We start from the raw sequence: 25,334 nt of genomic DNA on the forward strand, positions 1-25,334 counted from the left end.
TGAGGTCTAGAAAAGGGGATTTTGTAGGGTTTTCTCCTCTTCTGAGAAGGAAATGTGAGTTTCCTTTGTCAGTTTGGCTCAGGTAGCCTATCACCAGCTCCTTCTGCCTGCCAGGCATCCCTTTGCCACACGGGAATGAGTCCTCACTCTGGCCCCTTTCTTGTTTTCCCTGGAGGAAGCCTGGGGAGCCGGGCAGCTCATCCACCATGCCCTGGAGCAGCCTCCTGCTGTGGCACCCTGTGGGCCTCTGCATTGCAGGCCCAGCTCCAGGGAGTAGAGGGGAGACTCTCTTCCTGATCCTGGACTCAAGTCCAGCTCAGGCTTAGGGAGAGTCACAGCACATTGACGTCTCAGGGGTCATTTCTATGTCGGGGCTCCCACCCAAACTGCCATGGGGTTATTCAGGGAACTTCCCAAACCTGGATCTTCATGGGAGGCAAAGTAGAGGGTCCTCTGTGCAGGAGAATGATCCTCCACTCTGAACAACTGCTAGGAGAAGGTCATCCCTTCTGCATTAACTCCCTTGGAACCCAGGAGGGGAAAAAGGGCAGGATCTAAAAATCCAGGGCCCAGGAGTTCAGCTCTGGCTCTTTCCCGTGCTAGCTGTGTGACCCTGGCAAGTCATTCACCCTCTCTGACCTTCACCTTCCTCGTGCGCAAAATGAGGATGTGGTTTAGATGAGCACAGGGCCTCCTCCAGCCCTAAGACTATAAGCTGATGAGAATGAGTCTCAGATCCTTTTCTGAGATGGCCTGGGGGACGCTGGGTGCTCAGGATGGGGAGAAAGGATGTGCCTTCTTGCTCATAGTCCGATGGATGGGTGGTTAAGTGGGCGAATGAATGAATGGTAGGAGCCCTGTCAGGGACCAATAAGTCTGGCTTTATTGGAAGACGAGCTTTTTGCACCGCCAGCTGTGCCTTGAAGTAACCACTTCTTACCCACGAGCTTCTCCCAGAAAAGAGAGGGAAGAAATAATTCTCTCCACGTTGACCTGTTTAATTTCTGTCTTTCTTTCATGCCTGAATCTGTCTTCCCTTGCAAACCTTTTGGGTCTGGCACAGCCAGAATACGTGTTTGCTTTGAGAAACAGGAGACCGGAGGACTTTTCTGGTACTGGGCTCCGCTGGGGAAAGCACAGGCTAATTAATTGCATCTCCTTTGCCTCAATCTCCTCCTCGTAGACACCAGAGGCACACACTCACCTTTAACTTCGATTTGCTTCATTTCATATTCAGGGTGTCTTAACAAGTATGCAGAACGGGATGTGTGATTTGAGGGGAGGCACCGTGCCAGGCCCAAAATAGCTCCCTCTTAAACAGGTGCAAAGATGCTTGAGATTCCACTGTTATAAACCATCCTCTTGGGAGGCAGTAGGTTGTGGTTTAAATCCCAGCTCTTCCAGTTTTAACTGTGTGCAGTCTTGAGTGAGTTATCTTCCTAAGCTCCGGCTTTTTCCTCTGTGTCATGGGCACTGACCCAGTCCTATGGGGCTGTAGGCGGATTACGCAGTGCCGAGCACATGGCGAATGCTGAATCAATGAGCCGACAGTTGGATTAAGCATTACTTTAAGTGTCAAGGAAAACCTTGATATGAAATAATGGATTACGATTCCCTCTATAATAAAATAAGGGCAGAGAGAGACACTGGGACGGGAAGGGGTGAGGGGGACATTAGTGAAAGAAAGGATGAGGTCCTGGCAAGACATGGGGCCTTCAGCCCCTCATAGCTCTTCTTCTGGCTGACAGCACGTGTCTTCTCCTCCCGCCTACTCCAGGCTGGACTGCCACTCCTGCTATGATGCCTGGGCAGATCCCGGACCCTTCCGTGACTGCGGGCTCTCTGCCAGGGCTCGGCCCCCTGACCGGACTCCCCAGCTCGGCCCTGACTGCAGAGGAGCTGAAATACGCTGACATCCGCAACATTGGGGCCATGATCGCCCCTTTGCACTTCCTGGAGGTGAAACTGGGCAAGAGGCCTCAACCTGTGAAAAGTGAGGTGAGTGAGCCTTGTTCTCAGGCAGCATCCAGGAGCGGGACTAGCCCTACACCCGCTGTGTGACCTCAGCGTTGCTGTTCATCGTGGGGTCTGAGGACCAGTGGCATCCATGCAACCCGGTGGCCTGTGAAAAATGCAGAAGCTCAGGCTCCACCCCAGACCTTCTGAAATAGAGTCTGCATTTTAATAAGTTCCCCTGGGGAGTTCATGGACATGGTAAAGTTTGAGAGGTCCCTGGTGAGGACAGGATGCCGAACCTCTCTGATTCTTTGAGGGGCAAGGATAGAGTGATTCATAACAAAAATGAATAATAGCATATTGGGCCCAGCTGGAGTGACTCAGTTGTTTGAACGTTGTCCCGTGCACCAAAAGGTTGCTGGTTCAATTCCTGCTCAGGGCACACACATGCAGGTTTGATCCCCAGTCAGGGAGTGTACAGAAGGCAACTTATTGATGTTTCTCTCTCGCATTGATATGCCTCCCCCCAACCCCCTCAGAATGTCCTCGGGTGAGGATTAAAAAAAATAAAAAATGCGATAACTTTAAAAATAATAATAGTAATAGTAATATATTGGCAGTCTCTCTGGGGTGTCGGGAGGATCAAGGGAGATCGTGGAACTGTGCACATGCTTTGAAAAGTATACAAGAGAACACTAATATTGCGTTATCTTGAAAACCATCGTTAGTCATGTCATTGCTCTAACACCCTTGGCCCCAGGCTGCAGCTGAACGTGGGAACTTGGAGGAAGGATGGTGTGGCCTGTCTTCTCAAGGAGCTGCCAGAGCTGGGCTTGGCCTCAGACACCCATATCGTCTGCCTTAGATGTTTGCAGGGGACCCACACATGGAGCACTCCCTCCTCGGGTCCCTTGCAGCTGTCGCTCTCATGAGCCTCGCTGGCAGAAGAGCTGCTTTTCCCTGGGGACTGGTGAGAAGCAGAAGTCCCCAGTGCAGGGTGAGCATTAGTGCTGGGAACGCCCCCAGCCCACTTTCCCAGGGCTTGTGATTTGGCCAAAGGCTTGACGGAATAGCTGCCCGCCTGGAAGGGAGAAGGAGCCAGTGGTGGGAGGGGAGAGGTGGCTGGGGACAGGTGTGGGGGACAGGACGTGGGAAGCAGCTGCGTATCAGGTGCTCAGCAGTTCTGATGAGGAGCATTCACAGGCAAAGGTGCCCTGGAGGGGGCTCATGCTTTAGGTTGGAGCTCGGAGGGCTGGACATTCCAAACAGAGGGGCTCTTGCGTGGAGAAAGGTGACTGGGTCCTGGCAGAGGAGAGTTGGGGACGTTATGCGGCTACTGCTCGGCCCTCACTCTCCCCAGGAATACCATTAAAAACTGCGGAGAAGGGCCACTGGGGGCTTGGCCAGGGGTGGCAAACTGGCCATTGGCATTCTGGATCCGGCTCTCAGATGTGTTTTGTTTGGCCTGCACAATGTTTTAAAAGAAACTTGAAGCAACACTTCACTTAAAAAAAGTTGGACTTTAATCAAAACTTGAAAGATCTGCTCACAGGTGCCCTGTTCTGGCATGGCAACAGCTACACGGAATGCCGAGACCCCCTCACGTCTTTCCTCTTTCCCGTTTGCCACAGGCCCCCACACCTCCCTATTATCTACATTTTTCTTCCACTGTCGGTTTTGCTTTGGTTACCACCAGCTGCCTTCATTTACTTAACTGCTTGGCCCCTATTGTAGACATTTGCACTCGGGACACCTGGATTAGGTGCATTATAGATGCCCACTAATGATTTCAAGATGAGAGTTGACGGTAATGACATTCTTGTGAATGAACGTTGCAGATCAACGTGCTGTCGATAGCACTTGGCTCCTTCTCCCTTCCAGGTGGGCAGCTATGCTGTCGGGTGGGGACCTCAGGCCTTTGGCCAAATCGCAAGCCCTGGGAAAGTGGGCTGGGGGCGTTCCCAGCACTAATGCTCACCCTGCACTGGGGACTTCCGTTTTCTTTCCCGAGGGCCCTTGCCTTTGGTCCCTTGCTATTCACCTTCCCAGGCTCATATCTCGAAAGCAGCAATTGCAGGGGTCATTCCACAGTATAATCACCCGTTAAACCAGTGCCCGAGGGGCATCACTGGGCTGCTGAGGAGGCTTCAGTGTTTATGAAAGCCTTCGTCAGGGGCTGGCCCACCAGGGATTAGCCTGGGAAGTGGAGTTACCACCTCTTCCCTCTACAAAAGGTGCTGGAGAACCCTTCCTTTTTTGGTGGGGGTGGGGGTGGGGGTGGGGGTGGGGGTGGGGGAGGCCTTTATTTGGGTTGAGTATTTTTTACATTTCGCAGCCTCCCCCACATTGGTGGCATATGCCCTGTACCTGTGAGTGCTGTCTTCACAGGCGCCCACAAACACGCGCCATCCGGGCCGTGAAGTAACCAGCCACTGCCGGGGCGCATTTGCATGCCTCTCCCTCCTGTCGCCCTGCAGCATCGCGGGCGGGGGGGAGGGGGGGGGCAAAGTAGACTGTGCTGGCGGGAGGTAAGGTCAGCCCTGCACTGGGAACTGACCTCCAAATGCTTTCTGGGTTCAACTCAAGGGGGTGTGTGGGAGCCCCTTTCACATCCCACGTGGTTCAGGGTCCCGGTTCAGGGTTCAGGTTCTGGAGAAGGCCGCACACAAATGAAGAGAGACTGGAAAAGAATTAATTTGGGAAATGGGGGGCCAGGCGGGAGTCCACCTCTAGGGGGAGGACTACACACCGCTCTGGCTTTGCTATCCCTTTTATTAAGGTTATGAGATACACCCATATCCTTTAGGCAAGAAGTTCCAATAATAGCCGATCAGCAAGAATTTACATACGACTAACAGGTGGAGGCTGCTTTAGCTACCAAAGTCTCAACTAAACAATGGGTGATCAGCTCCGTCCTTTCAGAGCAATTAAGGTTGACCAGCCATCCGGATTCCCTTTTCACATTTCTCTCTTAGTGACAATGATTGGTTTCCAGCAGGGGTGGGTGGTTTGGGGTGCTGGTGCTTACTCTTAGAGCAACTACCACAGAAAGCGGTGGGGGGAGAACCTTGTCGCTGCAGAACCTCATGCCCCAAATACTTCTTTGCATATGGCAAACTGCCTTCGGTGGATTTTCACACAGGCATTTTAGTAAAGTTCCTTGAATTATAAAATATTGACTATATACTAGGACGTGTGCTGTTTAACCTGCATGATCTCGTTTATTCCTTTCCTGATCCATCCTGGTGACTGGGTTTTTCCCATGTTAGAGAAGAGGAATATGAGGTCCAAGGAGGAGGGGGGTCAAGTCACTCAGGAAAGTGGCAAAACTGGAGTCCGGGGTGATGACGAGGCTGCTGCTGCAATAGCCACGTCTCGGATGCACTGAGCCAAGCAGCAGGCACCGTCCTGGACACTCTTTGTGAAACGTCTCATTGAACTTGCACAAGAACCCTTGGAAGTAATTGCTGTTACTATTATGATTGTTATGCCCACATGATGGAGGAGGTTAACAAGGCTTGGAGAGGGCCAAGGTCATGCAGCTGGAAAGCTGACTTCAGAGCCAAAGCTTTATTAACCTTATGCTGCGGCTGCCTCTCTATCAGGTTGAGGAAGGGGGTGGGGTGGAATGAGCCCGGCCCGGAACATTGGATCATTTTGATGACATGGCCCCATTAGTGCTGAGTCTGGCAGTTCTGTGGCCGCATTGTCTCCCAGGCTTGGAGAGCGAGTGGGCTGAGCGGCCGCGCAGGCAGCCCGGTCAGAGCAGGCTCTTGGACTGTCCACCTCGCGGAGACCGGTAGTCTCTGGGGCCATGTGCAAATCCACGAAGCAATTTGGTAAAAGAACACTGGATGCATTAAGTTAAACGATAGGTGTTTTGTGCTGATGTTATTATTAGGTGGTTGACACATAATGCTAAACTGTTTTGGTGCCAACTGCTTGCCTGCAGTCCATTTGTCCAACAGATATTTGCTAAGCACACCTACTGTGTGCCAGACACTGTGCCAGACACTGGGAACTGAACCATAAACAGAGTAGACAAGCTCCCCCCCCCCCCCTTTCTCTTGGAACTGTGTAGTGTAGTGGGGGCATCCAGAAATAAAAGGTCATGGAGTAGGCAATATTGTGAAGAAAAATTAAGCAGACCAGGTGGGTGGCGAGTGGGCAGACTGCTGGTTTCGATGGCTGGCTAGGATCTGGGGATGCTATATTTTGGGTTATGGGATATTTAGAGTGAGCACATGCTTCTTTCTTGCCTTTTTAAAGAAGTTGAATTGATTGGGGTGACATTGGTTAATTATATAGGTTGCAGGTGTACAGTTCTATAACACATCATCTGTATATTGTATTGTATGTTCACCACCCCAAATCAAGTCCCCTTCCATCACCATTTATCCCCTCTTTACCCTCTTCTACCTCTCTCCACCCACCTCTTCCTCTTCTTCCTTGCCTTTTTGTTCTTTCCTTTCCAATATTCCTTCTCAAGACAGTTTTGCTCCCTGGCTTTCTCTAGAGCTTTTCTTTCTACACATTTTATTCTGTAGCCCGTTCCAGCTGGACTCCTTAACCAGTCCCCATTGGCCTGAAGATTGTGGTCCTTCCTGGGTCATCTATGAGTGGGCTGCTGTGGCTGCAGGGGCCGCACCCTGCCTCTGAGCTTGGAATGCATTTTCAGTGTGGCTGGTGGGGGCAGGGGGCAGATGGGAAGGCCACACGTCCCACCCTTCCACACTCATGTACAAACCAGGCACTTACTTAACCACCTGCTAGATGGGACCCCTCACTCTCTGTGCCACTGCAGGGCTCTAGAGGGGTCTCAAGTTCAAGGGAAGTTGGACTGGATGACCTTTTAGGAAAGAGGCTGCAAACTGTCATTCCATGGGCAGGAGTCAGCCTACAGATGAATCTTGTTGGCCCTCACAGTATTTTTTTTTTAAAAAAATTGAATGAGTTGCTATATTTAAAAGCCAGGAAATGTGAACTTTCTGGCTTCTTTTAAAAAACCAGACTATCTGGCCACTCTAGGCCCACACCCTTATATGCAATGAAAGCTACTGCTGGGTGGTAGATGCTCACTGTATCAGCATGCAGTCTTCAGTTGACCACAGACCCCACTGCTCCCTCTTGCCTTATACCCAGCCCACTTCACACCATGTCACCAGCCTGCTTTTGAGTTTGAGTCCTGTTTGTAGGTCCCAAGGGTCGGGACTAGATCTTACGTTTCTTTTTATTTCCACCAGCCTGTGTGCGCTGCCTTGCATAGACTGTAGTTTTATATGTAGGCTTGTTGTTTTGAACATGAATTAGCTGTGTCAGCTTGGCAAGCCACTTACACGTCCTCTGCCTTGATTTCTATATCTCTCCATTCTTACCTCCAAGCATTGTCCATTTGCTTTTCTGTTTCTGAACTTGAGCGACTTGAGGCAGAAAAAAAAAAAACACAATGAAAACCCAACCAACTATTCCCAAACTTGGCTGATCACCAAAACCTCTTGGGGAATTTCTTATAAATAAAAATTTCAGACCCCGCTCAGGCCCATGGACTCAGAATGTCTGAGGGCAGTCCCGGGAATCGGTATGTTTAGGAAGCTCAGGGAAGACCTTGTTCATTATACATCTCCTCAGGCTCTTCTGATCCTTGTCAGGGCACATTCCGAGGGCCTCACCTTCAGGATTCTGTGCATTCCATCGCAGACTGCCCTTCCAGCGCATATTCCCCAGGTCCTCGTTCCCAGGTCCTCATTCCCCAGGTCCTCGTTCCCAGGTCCTCGTTCCCAGGTCCTCATTCCCCAGGTCCTCGTTCCCAGGTCCTCATTCCCCAGGTCCTCGTTCCCAGGTCCTCATTCCCCAGGTCCTCATCCCCCAGGTCCTCATTCCCCAGGTCCTCGTTCCCAGGTCCTCATTCCCCAGGTCCTCATCCCCCAGGTCCTCATTCCCCAGGTCCTCGTTCCCAGGTCCTCATTCCCCAGGTCCTCATCCCCCAGGTCCTCATCCCCCAGGTCCTCATTCCCCAGGTCCTCATCCCCCAGGTCCTCATCCCCCAGGTCCTCGTTCCCAGGTCCTCATTCCCCAGGTCCTCATCCCCCAGGTCCTCATCCCCCAGGTCCTCGTTCCCAGGTCCTCGTTCCCCAGGTCCTCAGAGCCCGAGAGGAGACTTAGCTGTCTGTGGATTTTGCACTGGTCATTTTCCAACTTCTCCAGGGTCTCTGAGGACATTTAGAAAGTTTTCACCTTTGCAGGAAACGTGAATTTGAACCTGTGGACTGTAGGGTGGCCCTGGAAGGTGTGCTCACTCGCAGCCACAGGTGGTTCTCCAGAGTTCATGCCACCAAAAAGACCAAAATGTTCAGCATGTTTGGCCTGAGCATAAAAAGTTGCCCCCAACCAGCTGACGTGCTGGGTAAATGTTGGCGTGAGCATGCTTGTGTTTTTAGTGATTTAACACATAAAGGCAGCCCACTGAGATTTTTTAGCAAGCCTTGCATAATTGGTTTTTAATTTGCGGCTCTCCGGAATGGCGCTGGCCTGCTTCCCCCTGACTCAGACGCTTTTTCTGTCTCCTGCCTGTTTGGCAGAGAGAGCCAATCTGTCCCTCTCTTGGAACAGAATCTCCTGACTCGTCTTTGAAATCCTGAATTTCCACTTTAATTCCGTCACTTTGTTAGCACATTTTAAAAAGCTGTTAGCTTTTTCCCCCCTTTGATAGTTTAATTTGAAGGAGAATGAGTGATAGCTCAGAGCAGCTATGACTGTTTAACACTGCCCCCTGTGGAATTGCGTCTGATTTGAGACTATGCCCTAAGCACTCACAGGGGTTCTGAAGCTCTTATTTAACATCAGAGGTTGGCCATCCCTGCTGTCATCCTCGCATGGGGTCACCTTGGAGAGCTGATGGTGGGGATATGGCTGGACATGTATGTTCTTAGCAGAAATCAAACACCTCTGGAAAGTTCAGAGAGTCCTGCACTGCTTTCTTAGCGTCTCTGTCTTAAAGATGGGAATAATATTAGTCCCGACCTCTCAGTGTTGCTGTGATGATTAAATGAATGCATGTGGCTAAAGGGTTTCCCATAATGCCTGGCACTTACTGAGATGCACAAGAAGTGTGAGATGTGATTATGATTTACTTTTCGAATGTGTCAATTATGCAAATTAGTTTTATAATTTATTCAAACACTGTTACTCGGGCTCTCATTTCCTTGAGGGCGCTTTGCCCTTGGAGGTGGTGAGCGGCCTGAGTGTGTGGAGGGGCCCAGGTGTCATGGGAGCAGGACACCATCCTGGCTTCTACCCAGAGGCACTGCTTCTGGGGCCTGGGAAGAGCTCTGGGCTTGGGTCCAGCTTCTGGGTTCAGAGTCTGGCTCCTTCGCTCGCTCTCTGTATGACCCTGGGCAAGTCAGCTGGTCTTTCTGAGCATCTGCTTTTTCATCCGTGTGTAAGGATGACTGACGACAGCGCGGGGCATCGGTAACTGACTTTAGGAAGACTGAGTCCGTTTGCAGAGAGTGACACGACAAAGTCTGACCGCGTCGGCCTTTCCAGCGTGTTGTGCCTGTAACCTGGGTTTCAGGAGAGTGAGCAGACCTTCCTGTTTCTGGTTGTTTATGCAGATTAGATGCAGCCGAGTTGTCGTTTCCACACAAACTGTAAATGAGAAGGCTCTTCAGCCCGCTGGTTTCCCCTCAGCTGCCTCGTGTAACCTCTTATCTTGTTTCCCATGTGTTAAGGTCATTGCTGGATTTCCAGAACCATCAATTTTTGGGGAAAAAAAATTTTTTTTTTATTGATTTCAGAGAGGAAGGGAGGGGAAGAGAGAGATAGAAACATCATTGATGAGAGGGAATCATTGATTGGTTGCCTCCTGTACGCCCCACACTGGGGATGGAGCCCATACCATAACCCAGGCATGTGCCCTGACTGGGAACCGAACCGTGATCTCCTGGTTCATAGGTCGATGCTTAACCTCTGAGCCACACCAGCTGGGCAAGAACCATCAATTTTTTAACAGCACTTCCAAGTGGCCTTTCCTGTCAGTGCTGGTCATCTTACTTTGGTGTCTCCAGATCCACTGTCAACAAGGACTCAGGGTTGGGAAACTAACTGAGTCCTCTCACAGGTGACCTCCTCTGGCTGAACAACTCTGGAGTCAGCCGAGTCTCTTTCCCCTCTTCTGTGTCCAAAAGACACAAGACAGCCCTGGCTGGGTGGCTCCGTTGGTTGGAGCGTGTCCTGTGCACCAAAAGGTTGTGGTTCGAGTTCTAATTAGGGCACATGCCTAGGTTGTGTGTTGGATCCCTGGTCAGGGTGCACAGTCGAGGCAACTGATCAATGTTTCTCTCTCACATTAATGTTTCTCTCCCTTAAAAAAAAAAAAAAATCAATGCAAACATACCCTCTGGCGAGGATTCACAACAACCACCACCAAACACACAAAAAAAACAAAAGACACAGATAACCTGGCCTGAGGCTAGAGCTCAGTGATTAGGAGGACCTTTGGGCCGATTAGAGCAGGCTGCAGAGGTGCTGGGAGCGAGTTCACAGGCCTCCTCTGGGTTTAGCGACCCCTTGACGCTGCTCACATCCTGCCCTGTGCTGGTGCTCATTGTGCTCGGTTCAGTGGCTGGGTCCCTGTACTAAGAAGAGAGGATGTGCATGTACTGGGTGGCAAGCTCCTCTGGGGGATCTGCCTCCATAGCTCTTCCCCTTCCTCCTCTCCCAACCACCACCAAGAGCAAACCTTGGCTCTTTGGAAGCAGTGCCGCAACGCAGGGCTGCTGTAGCTCTGGAAAGGTAACTGGCCGTTTGAGCTTCCATTTCCTCCATTATAAAGGTGTGTGGGGCGGGGAGCTAGACCCCTACCTGACAACATATACAAAAATTAACTCAAAATGGATCAAAGACCTAATGTAAGAGCTAAAACTGCAAAACTCTTGGAAGGAAACAGCCATCAATCTTTGACCTTGGATTAGATATGACACAAAAAACACAAGCAACAAAATAAAAGATGGATACGTTGGACATCATCAAAATGGAAAACTTTGTGCTTTAAAGGACACAATGCAAAAAGAGAGTCTACAGAATACGAGAACATTTTTTGCAGATTATAGATCTGATAAGGAACTTGTATCTAGACCAGTGATGGCGAACCTATGACACGCGTGTCAGCACTGACACGCGTAGCCATTTCTGATGACACGCGGCCGCTGAGGCGGCCGCATGCCGAGGATGAAACATTTGCCGCTCCTGAGGATGAAACATTTGCGAAATAATGTTTTTTCCTCAAAGTGACACACTACCCGAGTTATGCTCAGTTTTTTGGCGAAGTTTGACACACCAAGCTCAAAAGGTTGCCCATCACTGATCTAGACTATGTAAAGAACTATTGCAACTCAGTAAATAGAAAGACAAGTAGGCCAATTAGAAAATAGGCAGAGTGTCTGAAAGCACATTTCTCCCAAGATATGTGAATGGCTAAGAAGCACAGGAAGCGATGCTCAGCATCATTAGCCATCAAAGCAAAGCAGAACCACAGTGAGATCCCACTTCACACCCACGAGGGTGGCTGTAATCAGAAAGGACAGATATCACAAGTGTTGGTGAAGATGGGAGAAGCGGTAACCCTCCAGCTGCTGGCAGGAATGTCGAATGGTGCAACCACTTTGGGTCTGGCAGCTCTTCAAAAGGCTAAACATAGACCCATACCATATGACAGCAGTTACACTCCCAGGTATACAGCCAATAGAAAGGAGAACATGCTCACACAAAAACTTGTACGTGAATGTTCACAGCCGTGTTATTCATAATCTCTCCAAAATGGAAACAACCCAAATGTCCAATGAATGACGAATGCATAGATAAAATACGATATGTCCATACAGTGGGATATTTGACCATACAAAGGAATAAAGCACTGATCCACACTACATGCATGAACCTTGAAGACATTACGTTAAGTGAAAGAAGCCAGTCACAGAGGACCACATATTGCAGGATTCCATTGATGTGAGATGTCCAGAATAGGCAAACCCATAGAGACAGAAAGGAAAACCAGGTACCTGGTGCCTAGGGCTGGGAGAGATGGGAGAAGTTGTGTGTGGGGTGCAGCTAAGAGGTGTGGGGTGTTTTTTGGAGGTGATGAAAATATTCTAAAAATGATTGCAGTGATACTCACAACTTTGTGAAGGTACTAAAAGCTGTTGAATTTTATACTTTAAGTGGGCGAATTGTATAGTATGTGGTATCTCAATAAAGCTATTTTATTTTTAAAAAATATTTTTATTGATTTCAGAGAGGGAGAGATAGAAACATCAGCGATGAGAGAGAATCACTGATCGACTGCCTCCTGCATACCCCACTCTGGGGATCAAGCCCACAACCTAGGCATGAGCCCTGACCGGGAATCGAACCATAACTTTCTGGTTATAGGTCAACGCTCAACCACTGAGTCACACCGACCAGGGCAAAGCTATTTTAGAAACAGGGAAGAATGATATCTACCTCACAGAGGTGTGGGGAGGATTAAAAGGGATAATTTATGTAAATCGCCTAGCATCTATGGGTGCTCCAGAATTAGTAGCTGTAGTTATTAAAATCCTCTTTCCGGCCAACAGCAGTGGAAAAGTCAGACTCTGGTTAGGGGCATTTTCTCCTCTTTCTTTTTATTGCTAGTGGCCATCTAGAAGCAATGAGAGCAATTTGGCAGGATTTTGTATGGAACTCAGGAGGAAATATGGAGTAATCCTGGCTACTCATTAGAGTCCCCTGGAGAGCAGTTAAAAAAATATTGACGTGGAGCCCAGAGATTCTGATTCAGTTGGTCTGGGTGGGGCCGGCAGGTGGTTCTAGCCATTGGTTGAAACCCCTGGTACAGTATAAACTGGCGCAAGTCTTTGAAGGAATGAGGATATCTGCGTTCAGGACAGAAGGCTCATTTGAGCAATGCACTTTATGGTTTGCAAGCTACTTTTATAGAAATGATCTCCTTTGATCTGTTCAATAACTCTATGGGGTAGGTGTTATTAGTATTATTAGTTGTTAGGGAATCAAGGCTCAGAGAGATGAAGTAAGTTGCTAGGGTCTCATTTTTAGAGCATAACTTTATCTATTTGTTTTTGCTTTTTTTAAGAAAGCAAAATCCACACACATGCCCATACCTATTAGTTATCAAACCTAACACCTTGGAGAGCACCGCCAAGGTGACCTCTGGTGCCAGCATAATCTATTTTGCATAGACTTCTGAACAAAGCTCTTCCTGCTACTTTCCTTTAACTGATGAGCATCCTGAGAGTGAAGGCCAGGTGATAAAACATTATTTACATATACAGCCAAGCGCTGCTTAAGGAATGACGGGGATAGGTTCTGAGAAATGCGTCGTTAGGCCATCTCGTCATTGTGCGAACATCATCGAGGGCACTTACACAAACCTGGATGGTACAGCCTACTACACACCTAGGCTATGTGGGATAGCCTATTGCTTCTAGGCTACAAGCCTGTACAGCATGTTTTCGTAGAAAACAACATAAGAGTAGGTCAAACACAAAAGAAAATGAGGCAGTCAAGACACAAAGTAAACACAAGATGTGTGAGGCTGCTGTCAGCATAACACAGCATACTCTTTTACAGCAAACTTTATAAGTAGAAAACGTACACGCTAAAATAATGATAAAAAGTATAGTAAATGCATACACTAGTAACATAGTCGTTTATTACCATTATCAAATGCTGTGTACTATGCATAATTGTACGTGCTATATTTTTATACAATTGGCAGTACAATAGGTTTGTTTACACCAGCATCACCACAAACACCTGAGTAATGCTTTGTGCTACAGTGTTATGACGGCTATGACATCACTAGGCAATAGGAATATTTCAACTCCCCTATAATCTTATTGGGCCACCATCATGATGCGATTCATCAATGACCAAAACGTTATGCAACACATGACTGTATGTGTGTGTACATATATCCATATATATACACACACACACACTGCTTGTAACTACTGATCTGTGTGTGCAAGGAAAACATAAGACAAATAATTTGGATTCTGAGGCTGTCAGAAATCTGTAACCATCCCCCATAACCTCTGAGTTAAAGGCATCAACCACAACTCATTGTACTGATGGACTATAAGTATATAATACAACTGTGAGCCCCTCAAATACGGCCTTTATCTATTTAATATATTATGGTATCATTTCAACAAGAGCCTTCTACTGCTGAAACCAATCTGAAATCCACTGGCTTACATCAGCACTACTCAGAGCGGGGTCCGCAGGCCAGCGGCGCCAGCCTCTGGGAGCGTGTCAGAAGTGCACATTCTTGGGTCTGAAGCCGACCCTCCAGCCGGTGTGCCCAGAAACCTGTGATGTAACAAGTCCTCCAGGCGACGCTGCGTTTAGAGGACCTAAACGTCCCAGCTCTGACTGTGAATGATGTCTCTGAGAATGGCTTCAAGGATCCAGCACCACATTTTTCTCCAAACCTATCTTAAGCTTCCTGGAGGGACCCTCACACCATCAGATATTCATTAACGCGTGTGGTACCCGGATCTTTGTAAGGCAAGGTTGCTCCGAGTCAGCAAACACTGAAGCATTTCCAAAGCAGTTATTTCCAGGTTAGAGATCCTCCCTGCTGACAGCATTCACATCCTAAGGGACTTCCTAATTAATTAAGCTGCCGCGTTTATCAGTAGGCCAGCTTCTTTTTTGTTAAAGAAGGGAGAATCAGACAGACTGTTCTGATGCCAAAGCAGCCTCCATTTGCTGGGAGTTCTCAGCAGCTCTGGTCTAAGAACTGGGGGGGCGAGGGGAGGGAGATTTCTGCTCTGTGCCTCCTCCTCCTCCCCAGTCTGCCTGGGTGCTCTGAAGCCCTTCCCCCATCTCTGAACTTTATGTGTATCGACTTCATCACATACATCATTCATGATGAAGTCATTTTTCCATCCTCCAAGCCAGGCATCCCTGGTTGTGAATTCGTTTGGCCACGTCACCTGGGTGGGATTTTTACTAGCTCAGTACCCTCAAAGTAGAGGTCGCTGGTTCTGCTCAGCGATTTGTCTGTTATCTGTGCCTTGTGCCTGAAAGAAGTTGGCTGAACTCCGTATGTTAGCTGCACAGCCTGCATACAGATAAACGGAACTGCGTTGGTGGAGAATAATTAAGCCAAGGACCTTGGCTTTCACCTTCACGATGAAAGACAAATGACTTCCTAGGCTTTAATAGGATGGTGGGACTTGAAATATTCTCCCATGTTGGCGAACTCGGGGCTTTCAGAATGTCCCTGTTCATAGATATTCTTTGCAACAACCGCATTTTCATTGAATTATAAGTGGTTGTTTTGCAGGAGCTCCTGCCTCTGTTTTTCAGGTGGTTTTATTTTGTTTTGTGTGTGTTTTTGCCCCAGTGCAATCAAGGTGTATTACACTGCTTGTTTGTGTTATTGTTGAAGACTCAGTTTCCACTGTCTTATTAACTCTTTTTGAAAAGAAAACAGATTTTTTTCTCTGAAGCCAGATACAGCCTGCTTTGTACCAGTCTTTTGGAGGTGGGGAGAGCCTTGTCAGGGTCACCATTTCTCTCCTTTTCTCATCTTTGGAAGCGATTGTCAACTGGGCAAGAAAACCGGTTGATTGCCTACTGGGAAACGAAACCTCAACTAAACCATAAGTACAAAATGGGCCTGAAATAGACATATTTCAACAAAAAAGAGCCATCGTTCTCCAAATAGCTTTTCTCCAGCAAAAGAACTTCCAGTTAATCACAGTCCCCTTTTCTCTTCAATGTTAGCTTTTCTGCCCGCGCCAGGGTGATTTTTCCTTGTCTCCTGGCCTCTACCTCACTTTTGTAGTCACAGTGTTTGCTCTGTCCTTAACAGGACCATCCGCAAACGGGTGTCACCCTGCCAGCGGCTTTGTGGGGCTTTGTTCCGAACACAATGCCGTCTTTTCTCAGCAGTGGAGACTAGCGAGCTGTCCCCCAGTGCTTTCTGAGAGAGTGGCCTCTCCCTGTTCTGTTCCTGTAAACCAGCCCTGAGCCCCAGCGGCCTATTGTCTTATGGGTTCTCTGAACCCTGGAGAAGGTTTTCACTGAAGGGGGTGGGCTGGGAGGGCCAAGGTCAATGCTGCATCCTGCTGAGATGTGAGCAGACTGAGAAGCCTTTCGGATGGATCCCCCTGTGGGCTCTGATGCCCAATGACAGCAGAGTCAGGCTTTCTGTTCATAAAGAAGGCGCTCCCTGCCTCTGCAGAAAGCAGCGTGCTCTGGTTGGTACTGTCACTGCCTGACCTAGGGACCTGGGCAGACTCACTCCCTTTCTCTGAACTCAAGTCCCTGGGCTGCGGGTGCCGCAGGCGCCTAGGACCTCTAGGTCTTCTCAGTCCCAGAACCTCAGGATAGAGCTCAGCGGACAGCCCTGCTGCTCCCCACCGCTTCCTGCAGATGCCAACTGCACCGAGCGGTTGCTTATCCACCTGCGCCCCCAGCCAGGGGAGCTGAGTGAATCATCTTGGCAGGTGGAGCCCTCGCCGCTGCCAGCTCTTGTTCAGAGCCGTCACCTGGTGGTTGGCTCGGCTGGTTTGAGGCTTTGAGTGAGCATGGCATCCAGTGTGTGGGGTGTTTGTAGGTGACTGTGTTTGATTAGAGCCTGGCATCGGGGGCAGTTGAAGTGGAAAGGACACCAGATTTGGGGGCAGGAGTCCTGGGTTTTGTCCAGGTCACCAATTCTGTGGATCAGGCCTCCCTTTAGCAAAAGTTTGTTGAACATTACCGATGGTCACACGCTTAGCAAGGTTCTGGGCACACAAAAAGAGCAGACACAGACTGTGCCCTCATGGAACTCCCAGTTTAGTAGGGGAGGTAGGAATTGAGTCTAGAATACAGCACAGTAGGGGCCAGATAAGCTCAGAGTTCTATGGGAGCCCAGAGCAGAGGGACACCTCCCTGGCCCTGGAGGGGATGAGCATCAAGGAGGGCTTCCTATAGGTGGTGATGCTTGAGCTGAATGTACAGGCCTAGAGTAACTCAAGGGGACAGCAGGGGCAAAGGCTTGAAGCTAGGGGAGTGTAGGGTAAAAAGAGGCTTAGTACTGTAGGAACATGGAGTGTAGGGGAGCGAATGACAGGAGGTGAGAACATAGCAGGAGGAACAAGTCATGAGGAGCCTTGCTTGACTCATTAAGGAGCTTGGGCTTGAAGATAATGACCCCCCCCCCCCCCGCCCCCGCCCATCGCCAAGGCCAATAACTGGATCAGATTTGCATTTTAGAAAGATCCCTCGGGATGCCTTTGATGGAGGATGGTCCTGCAAGGTCAGGAGGTCACTCAGGAGGTGGTCCAGGAGAGAGAGGAGGCCTGGAAGGTAGTAAAGGGGATGGAGAGTGGGGAGCAGCTCTGAGGAAGATGTAGGATGTAGAATTGGGTGCCCTGTATGGTCAGAATTGGGAATAAGGAGAGGGACAGGTGAGGAGTAGGTCCTGAGTTTCTAATTCCAGTGGATGGGTGAGCAGTGGTACCAGTGGGGTGGAGAACAGAGACAAAGTCACCAATTGAAGATACAGACTTTGAGGGGCTGAGTGACATCCAAGTTGAATGTCCAACTGCCAGTTGGCTGTATGGGTCTGAAAATAAAATTTGGTTGGCATTGTTGTGTAGGTGGCGATGGAAACCACATGGAAATGGTGATCCATAGGTGGTGTGTGAGGGAAGCAGCAGGCCAAGGAGAGGGCTCTGGAAAAGGATCCCAGGCAAGAGACAGACAGGAGAGGTCAGAGAAGTAGGAAAATTCCAGGGAGAGGGAGTGATGCGCAGTCAGGTGGAGCCAGCAAGCCCCGGCGGTTGGACCAGCACTGTCCTATGGACTTGGTCACGAGGACTCAGGTCCTGTCCTCAAGTGTGAGCCTTGGAACAATCCTCTCCCTTCCCTGGACCTCAGTTTCCTCATCTGTAAAATCTAGAGATTGGCCTGGGGGCTTGCCAGGAGCCCCTTTCTGGCTCTGAAGTGACTATTTCTGAAACCTCTTAATTGGGGCGGGGGAGGTGTTGATAAGCCAACACTGCCCCCGAAGAGCAAATGAATGAAAACCCATGGATGTCAGAGTGGGGTCGGAGATTTTAGTCCAGCCCGTCCATTGGAAGGAAGCATGATGCAATGGAGTGGAATCCCTGTCTTTTCCCAGCTGGGCGACCTGGGGCAGACACTTCACCTTGGGGATGGAGAGTAAAATGAGATCCCTATTACCCATCTTGCAGAGGTGCTTGAAGGTTAGTGAGAAGTGGAAGCTATTGTGTTTGTTACCCATGAGCCTCAGGACAGGAGAGATGAGCTGACTGGCCCAAGGTCATGCGGAATAGAGCACCGCGGTGGCTAGGACCAGGTGTCTGATGACCAACCCCTGTGGGGTCGCTTGCCAAGGGTCATAAATTAGCAGCCCACAGATGTGTTTTGTTTGGCTCACTCTGTGTCCTTTTCCAAATGGAATTAGTTGCCAACATTACAAATGGGGAGTTAACTTAAAAATCCACATTTTCAGCTCGTCTTGAAAACTTGAGAGGTTTGACACCACTGAGCCTGCATTGCCCTGGGGCTAGTTGAGAGGCCATGGCCCCATCTAGCCCTACTCCCTCACTCATGGTTACTCACTTGGCCCTTGGAGGTGACTTGAGTTTGCAACTGCAGCCTTAGGCTGACCATTTGTCTTGACTTTTCCCTTATGGCCCTGTCTTGTGTTCACAGAAACTGTCCAATATTTCACAGCTGAAGTCAAGACCTTGGCATTAGGAGCAGAAGGGCCTGGCTAGAGAAGATCTCCCAACAGCTCAGCCCCAGGGGAGATGCTGGTTAGGAGGGCCTGGCCCCTGTGGGTTGCAGGGGGTCAGCAGGGGTATTGGACAAGGGCCCTGGGGTTTCCTCGTTCCTCCTACAGGGGTGGGAAGAGGCAGAGGGATTCATGGGCCCAGGCTGGCTGGCATGCCCAGTGAGATCTTGTCCCAGGACTGCCCTACTTTTTTGTTGGTAGAAGGGGGGGGGGGGAGGGGGGGTGCAGGGGAGTGGGGAGGGACTGCCCAGTGCAGCTTGTTTATATGGGGGAATGTCTGGTATGTTTGGTATTTGGGTGTTTACTTCCCAGGGTGCTCCTGGGTCCCTGGTGTTGAAATCTGTCTCCTTCATGCAGGGGGAGGGACCCAGTAGGCCTGGCCTGGGCTGGATTTAGAAGCCTCAGAGCTGTTACTCCAGGTCTGCTCGACAGCCCTCATGCCCTGACGCAACGTCACCTGCTTCCCCCGGCTCAGGTGTCCTTTTATGCCAGATTCTGCCCGTGGGAGCTGGAGGCTGGGTGTACCCCAGGCCGCACGCTCCCTGCCTCCCTGTCTACCTGGGAAGGCAGGCAGGGAAGCTGGCGTTTACTGAACCCTTCCTGTGTCCCAGGCTCCAGGCCTCATTGCAGACCTGTGCGGCAGCGCTCGGTGCCTTCCTCGTGCAGGTGAGGAATGGAGGCTCAGGGAGGCTGAGAGACTTGCCCAGGAGCACACAGCCAATCCGAAGCAGGGCTGCTGGGGATCCAGGCCTCTTAGACCCTAAAGCCCATGCTGCCAGCCCTGACGCTGTGAGCCTCAGGAGAGCCTGGCTCTCTGCGCATGCTAGTTTCAGCCCGAGAGAAGCCTTCCAGACCTTCGCTGCTCTGATTAGTGCCGGGGGTTTTGATCCCCCCCCTCCGCTATGTCTGCTTGTCTCCAGCTTTATTGCTCTTTTCTCTATTGATTTGTCCATATGACAGTTTCTGTACGTTCAGTGCCTCAGGTTAAAAAGTACCATTGCTTTTCCTCATCTCATCTATTTGTGGGTCCCACAAGATACATTTTTGGAAAGGCTTATGAAATGTCAGGATTCACAATCACATCTGCACAACTGGTGCCACCGTATGACAGTCACGTGGCCTGCAGATGGGCCTGGGAAGCAGGCCGCTCCCCGCCCCCTGGTGAGGGTGAGGCCCCTCCTTGAAACCACTTCGCTTTAAAGCTACACATTCACTGTTAATTGTGCAGTAAATAGTTTTTATTTGAAAAGACCCAAATAGGGAAAAACACAAAATGGTCATCGCCCTCAGATGGAGCTGAAAGGTGGGGGGCGGGGGGGGGGGGGCCTGTTACCAGGTGTGGGGGCTCACACAGACCACCTGCCCTTCGAGGAGCAGGAGGCCTCAGCCCCGGGGGCCCAGAGGCTGTCACCTTCCAGGCAGCCTTGATTTCTGTAGTTTCCTCATCTGCAAAGGTGGGGAGGAGACTGTCCTGGGTGGTTTACTGAGGCCATTTAGCCCACTGGACTCCGAACCCAGGTACTTGATTCCTACTGAGGTGCCCTCCTCTCCTGTTCAGAGGCCCTTCTGCACCCGGGCTGCCGCTTTCCAGCTGTTCCAGAAGCTGGCCACTGGGTAGCAGTGGTTCTCCCCTGGCTCACTGGGGACCGCCTTCTACTCCTCCATTTTCACCTGGCATCACGTGACTTCCCAAGGGGGCCCTGGTGTCCTGGCATCTTTCAGTGGCAAGAGGCAGGCACCTTCTCAGACTCCCTCCAGGCAGCGGTTTTCCGGGTAGAGTCGGGGGTGTGCATCATGGACCCCATGGACAGGAAGCTCAATCAGGCCTCTCCAGGGGTGGAATTGGAAGACCAGGAGAGTTTCTTTGTCTGTGTGTGCTTCCTGTCTGTCCACGCAGTCTGTCTGTACCACTGGCCTCTGTCTGTGTCTCTGTGTGTGCCTCGGGGGCTGTGCCTCTTTGTCTTTCCCTCTGTCTCTCTTTGTCTCTGTTCTCTGTGTTTCTTTCCTCTCTGTCTCTGTCTTCATCTTTCCCAGTCTGTAGCTTGGGTGAGGCAAGTAAGATGCCCAGGGCATGGCATTTAAGGAGGCACTCACTCTTGGCTGCTGACCCTGTCCTTGCATGAGCCCCAGGGTTGAGTGGTTCCTTAAATATGCTTCCCTGGCACCTTGCTTGCCTCATCCTGGTCCAGGCCCTGTTTTTCTCTGTCTCCCCTCCTTCTCTTTGCCTCTCTGACTCCCTCCTAGAGCTGAGTGTGTGTGTCTCTCTTGTCACATGTTCTCTAGTCTCTGCTCATCTCCAGCAGCTTGATCTTTCTGCCCCTCTGGACACATGGCTGAGGTTGCTTGCTCTCCAGTCCAGCAGTTCAATTTTAAATTTCCTGGAGGCAAATGCAGCCCAGCTCGGGTCAGCCACTCGCCCCTTGTCCAGTCAGCTGTGGCCAGGGGCTGGGGTCCCCCAGCCCTTCAGCAGGGGCTTGAGAACAGGCTCCCTGAGGAGGTGGGACAGCTCAGCAGGAGGCCCTCTTGGCATGGATCCCCAAGTCCCTCACAGCTTTGCCCCAGGTTTGCCTGGGAATTTGGGAAAAACAGAGCCAGAACTAAGTTTGAGAACAGAAAAGATAGGCTCCCCTCCATCCCTAACCCCCGTCTCTTGGTTCTTTAAATGTATTGAATGTCAAGTTGCCTCCTCCTCAGGCAGCCTGGTTCTTCCAGCTGCGTCTGCAGAAGAAACTGTCATCTCCCGTTCTGGGGTTCCAGTTTTAGATGCCTGAACTGTGTGATGAGAACAGTCTGCTGTCTCTCACCCACTCACGTCCCAAATGCTTTAATCCAGGGAGCGGCAGGAGGAGGGGCAGCAGCCTTGACTCTGGGGATGAAAGAAGGCTGGAGGAGGGCTAGGGGAGGGGCGGGTCTCCAAACGGTCCCAGTGGGGATGTGCAGACCACACAGGCCCAGGCAAAAGGAGCTAGAGTTAGCCCGTGGGGATGGAGAAGGCTGAGGGGCCCTGCCCAGTCCCATATTTCCGGTGGGGCCTCAGCAGCTGTTTTCTCCATGTCCTCTGGTGGCTCTTAAATAGCAGCAGGAGGATTTGGGGCGAGATGCAGCAGTGTCAGTCGGGAAGGTGTGGGGATGGAGTGTTAGGGTCATTTCTTGCCTCACTGGGAGATGTCCGCCAAGGTGGGGCATGGGTGCAGAAAGGCCTGGGGGTGACCTTGGAAGCTCGTGCCAAGTGGCTGTGGAACTGGAGGCTTTGGCTTCAGTGCACAGCCTGGATACCTTGGGGACCTGCTCAGGGTTAGTGCATTCCTGCCACAGCCACCAGGGCCCTGTACCCTGATCTAGGCTCTGCCTTCAGCCAGTGTGCTTCTGAGAAGACAGGACCCAATCCCCAAGCTTTGCTGGCCACCTGCAGTCAGAGAGGCTATCCCAGCAGAGCACTGGGGAAAAGGTGATGCAGATACCAAAACAGGCCGTAAATTAATTTTTAATGATAGAATCTAAGCCTGTGTGATTTTTCTCCATAATCCTTTGTTCGTTCATTCATTCGACTAACGTTTGCTGAGCTCCTACTAAGTGCCAGGTTCTGTGCCAGGTGCTGGGGATGCTGAGGTCCCCAGCAGGGAAGTCAGGTACCTACGTAAACAGAGAATTATGGGGGGATAGGATAGACCAGGGGTCCTCAAACTTTTTAAACAGGGGCCCAGTTCACTGTCCCTCAGAACGTTGGAGGGCCGGACTATAGTTTAAAAAAAACTATGAACAAATTCCTATGCACACTGCACATATCTTATTTTGAAGTAAAAAAAACAAACCGGCAAAAACACCCGCATGTGGCCTGCGGGCCGTAGTTTGAGGACGCCTGGGATAGACTCTACAGCGGGGTACTCAGAGTGCTGTTGCAGCACAGCCAGAGCAGTTAATTCTCTCCGGAATCAAAGGAGCCTTCCTGGAGGAGGTGACGTTGGCTCTTGAAGGTTGAGTAAGAGTTTTCCAAATGGGAAAGGAAGGCCATCTCAGGAGGGCCTGGCTGGCTTGGAGAAAGATGAGAGGTTTGGGGTAGAGGGTGATGGCAGGAGGGGGTCACTGTGGCTGGAGGAGTAGGTAGAGCAGCCCTCTGTGTGGGCATCAGCCTGGCCCAGTTGATTTCTCAAACTTCCAGCGTCCGGCCTTCTTTGAGCCTGCTGCTAGAGCGGCTTCTGTTTGCTCCCAACCTGATGTAGGATGAGGCCCTGCGCTGGGGTGGGGTAGGAAGCTGGGTCTTGAAGGACAGAGGTTGTGTCTCCTAGGAAACCGGCAGCTCTGCCAGAGCCCAGGGTGCTCTGGGGGAGGGGCTCGAGGCCCAGAGCCGAGCAGCGCTCAGGTTGCACACATCACCTTAGCAGTTTGTGGGCAAACCCTCTTGGCCGAGGGGAGATTGCACCGCCTGCCACTTCCTCCAGTTCCTTCCCTCTGCCTGTCGTCACGGTTACCTCTGCCTTGTTGGGGGTGAGGCTGAGGTTGGGCGGAATCGATTTTGTCCAGGTTTCTATTTTCCCAGATGCGGGTCAGCCAGAGGAGCTGTCACTTCTGGTTCTGTTTCAAAGGAGGCTGAGGGGCTGGGAGGTGCGTGGGTGCGGCCGTGTTGACAAGGCACCTCTCCAGCCAGCCTCCCAGGCGGAGGGGGAGTGGGGCAGCGAGGAGCTCAGAGGTGGTGGAGAGAGAGAAGGGGCTGCCCTGCCGGGGGCTGTGATAATGGCTTTGGGTGCTGGTCTCTGGCCCAGGCCCTGGGTCCTGACCTCCCAGAGCATGCTGGGAGTGCGGGGAGAGAGGCTGTTTATTTTCCTGGCCCAAAGCCCTTTCGGCTGAGACCTCGTTCCAGGTCTCCGGCTGCCAGAATCACCCCCACGGGCTCGAGAAGTGAGAGAGTTGGCAAGCCCAGAGCAATCCATGACCTCTCTAATGGCCTCTCACCCGAGGCTGTCCCCACCCCGGCTGGTCGTGTGTGTCCTCCAGATCCTCCTGCAGGTAACGGTCCCTGAGAGGCATCCCATCAAAGTGATCCTGATGGGCCGGGCCAGTGGGCAAGAGCAGGAAGGTTGAAGTCACAGAAATGAGAGTTGCAATACCGACCCTCAGTATCTCCATCTGTCCAATGGAACAGTAATAGTACCTTCATCATCAAGCTTTTTGAGGATTATGTGACCTATATTTAAAGCGTTTAGCAAAGTAGGCAGCGAGCAGCAGCTCTCATTGTTATTAATGACACGAGAGCTGCCGCTTGGCCCGAAAGCCAGTGCTGGTGGGCAGTTTCCTCCTTCCCATGTCATGGGCCCTCTTTCATGCGTGGTGCATTTCCTAACGTGTCCTGGGGAGAAGTAAGTCCAGAGGCTCAGGAGGCCCTTCTGCCTGTGTCCCGTGCAGGGCACTGTAGGGAGCCTTGGGATCCTGGGATACAGGTGGGTGTCCTGGGGAGAACATGCAGGTAAGAGAGTTAGAGCCAGGTGAGGCGGCTGGGAGACTGTTTAGCTGACAAGGAGATAAACCCAAGTGTTTGGAAGAACCAAGAGGGAGGAAGAAGGTACCTCAGGGAGGTGGGGGCAGAATGCAAAAGCTGCGCCCACGCCCAAGCTGGTTGTGAAGGAAATGCCTGAGAACGGCTGGCCTGGAAAATAGTGCCCAGAGGGCTTGGGCTGGGCAGGAGGGCAGACCATCACCGTTGGGTGCCACTTCTGTGTGAGGAGACTCCCAGGTTCGGGCCTCCTGAACTCTGGCAGAACCCAGGCAGCCCTGCCCTCCTGGCACCCTGACGCCCCCCAGGGGTGCCCCCTGCTCCAAGAGGGTCCTTGGGCTGGCTGGGCAGTATTTCCACGTCACCAGCTGAGAGGCCAGGGAGCTGGCAGACAGGGACAGCTCCCTCACTGCTGAGATGTGAGTTAGGAGGGGGGTTGCCCATCTATCCGTTTGTGTGTCAGGAGGGAAGCTCTGCTCCAGGCCTGTCTCAATGTCTAATCAGTGGCTCTCGGCCCTCACAGCTAGACGAGGAAGAGGAGCGGAGGAAAAGGCGCCGGGAAAAGAACAAAGTGGCGGCAGCCCGATGCCGGAACAAGAAGAAGGAGCGGACGGAGTTTCTGCAGCGGGTGAGCAGGGCAGCTGGCCGGGCAGGGAGGGGGCTGGCTGTGTGGATCAAAAGACGTCATCAGCGCTGCGGGAATCTCATCAGCGCTGCAGGAATCGATGTGCACCTGCTCCTCCCTGCCCCCGTCGCATGCCCCATCCTGAATCAAGACAGCCCAGGGCAGCCTGCAGCAGCTCCAGCCCAGCCCACCCGGATCCCTGGGGTGCCAGAGAAGGTGGGAGCAGCCAAGCTCCCTCCACTGAGGTTAGGCCCTTGGTGCTGATGGACCCAGTTGGCTCAGGACTGGCGCTATCCATTTTGGTACCCTGGTGGCTACCAAAGTTGTCTAGGGTGGTGCTGGTGAAGTAGGTGATAACGCCATGCTTGTGGGCAGTGGACACAGCACCTGGGCAGAGAAAAGCTCCTCCCTCAGCTGCCGGAGGCTCTTCCAGCTCTGCCCCCGGC

At 51.3% G+C, this 25,334-nt stretch overlaps 1 protein-coding gene across 2 annotated transcripts in view; it reads left to right on the forward strand.

The window, feature by feature from the left end:
* The window catches only part of JDP2 (Jun dimerization protein 2), a 40,877-nt gene that overhangs the window by 7,314 nt on the left and 8,229 nt on the right, over positions 1-25,334 (forward strand). For both annotated transcript variants that reach the window (XM_079769945.1, XM_079769946.1), the window contains exons 2-3: positions 1,778-1,998; positions 24,787-24,891. In XM_079769945.1, coding sequence (XP_079626071.1) covers positions 1,798-1,998; positions 24,787-24,891 — 306 coding nt within the window. In that variant the 5' untranslated portion in view covers positions 1,778-1,797. The remainder of the gene's footprint in view (positions 1-1,777; positions 1,999-24,786; positions 24,892-25,334) is intronic.

The sequence above is a fragment of the Cnephaeus nilssonii genome (assembly GCF_951640355.1).
Source record: "Cnephaeus nilssonii genome assembly, chromosome: 4".
Lineage (NCBI taxonomy): Eukaryota > Metazoa > Chordata > Mammalia > Chiroptera > Vespertilionidae > Cnephaeus > Cnephaeus nilssonii.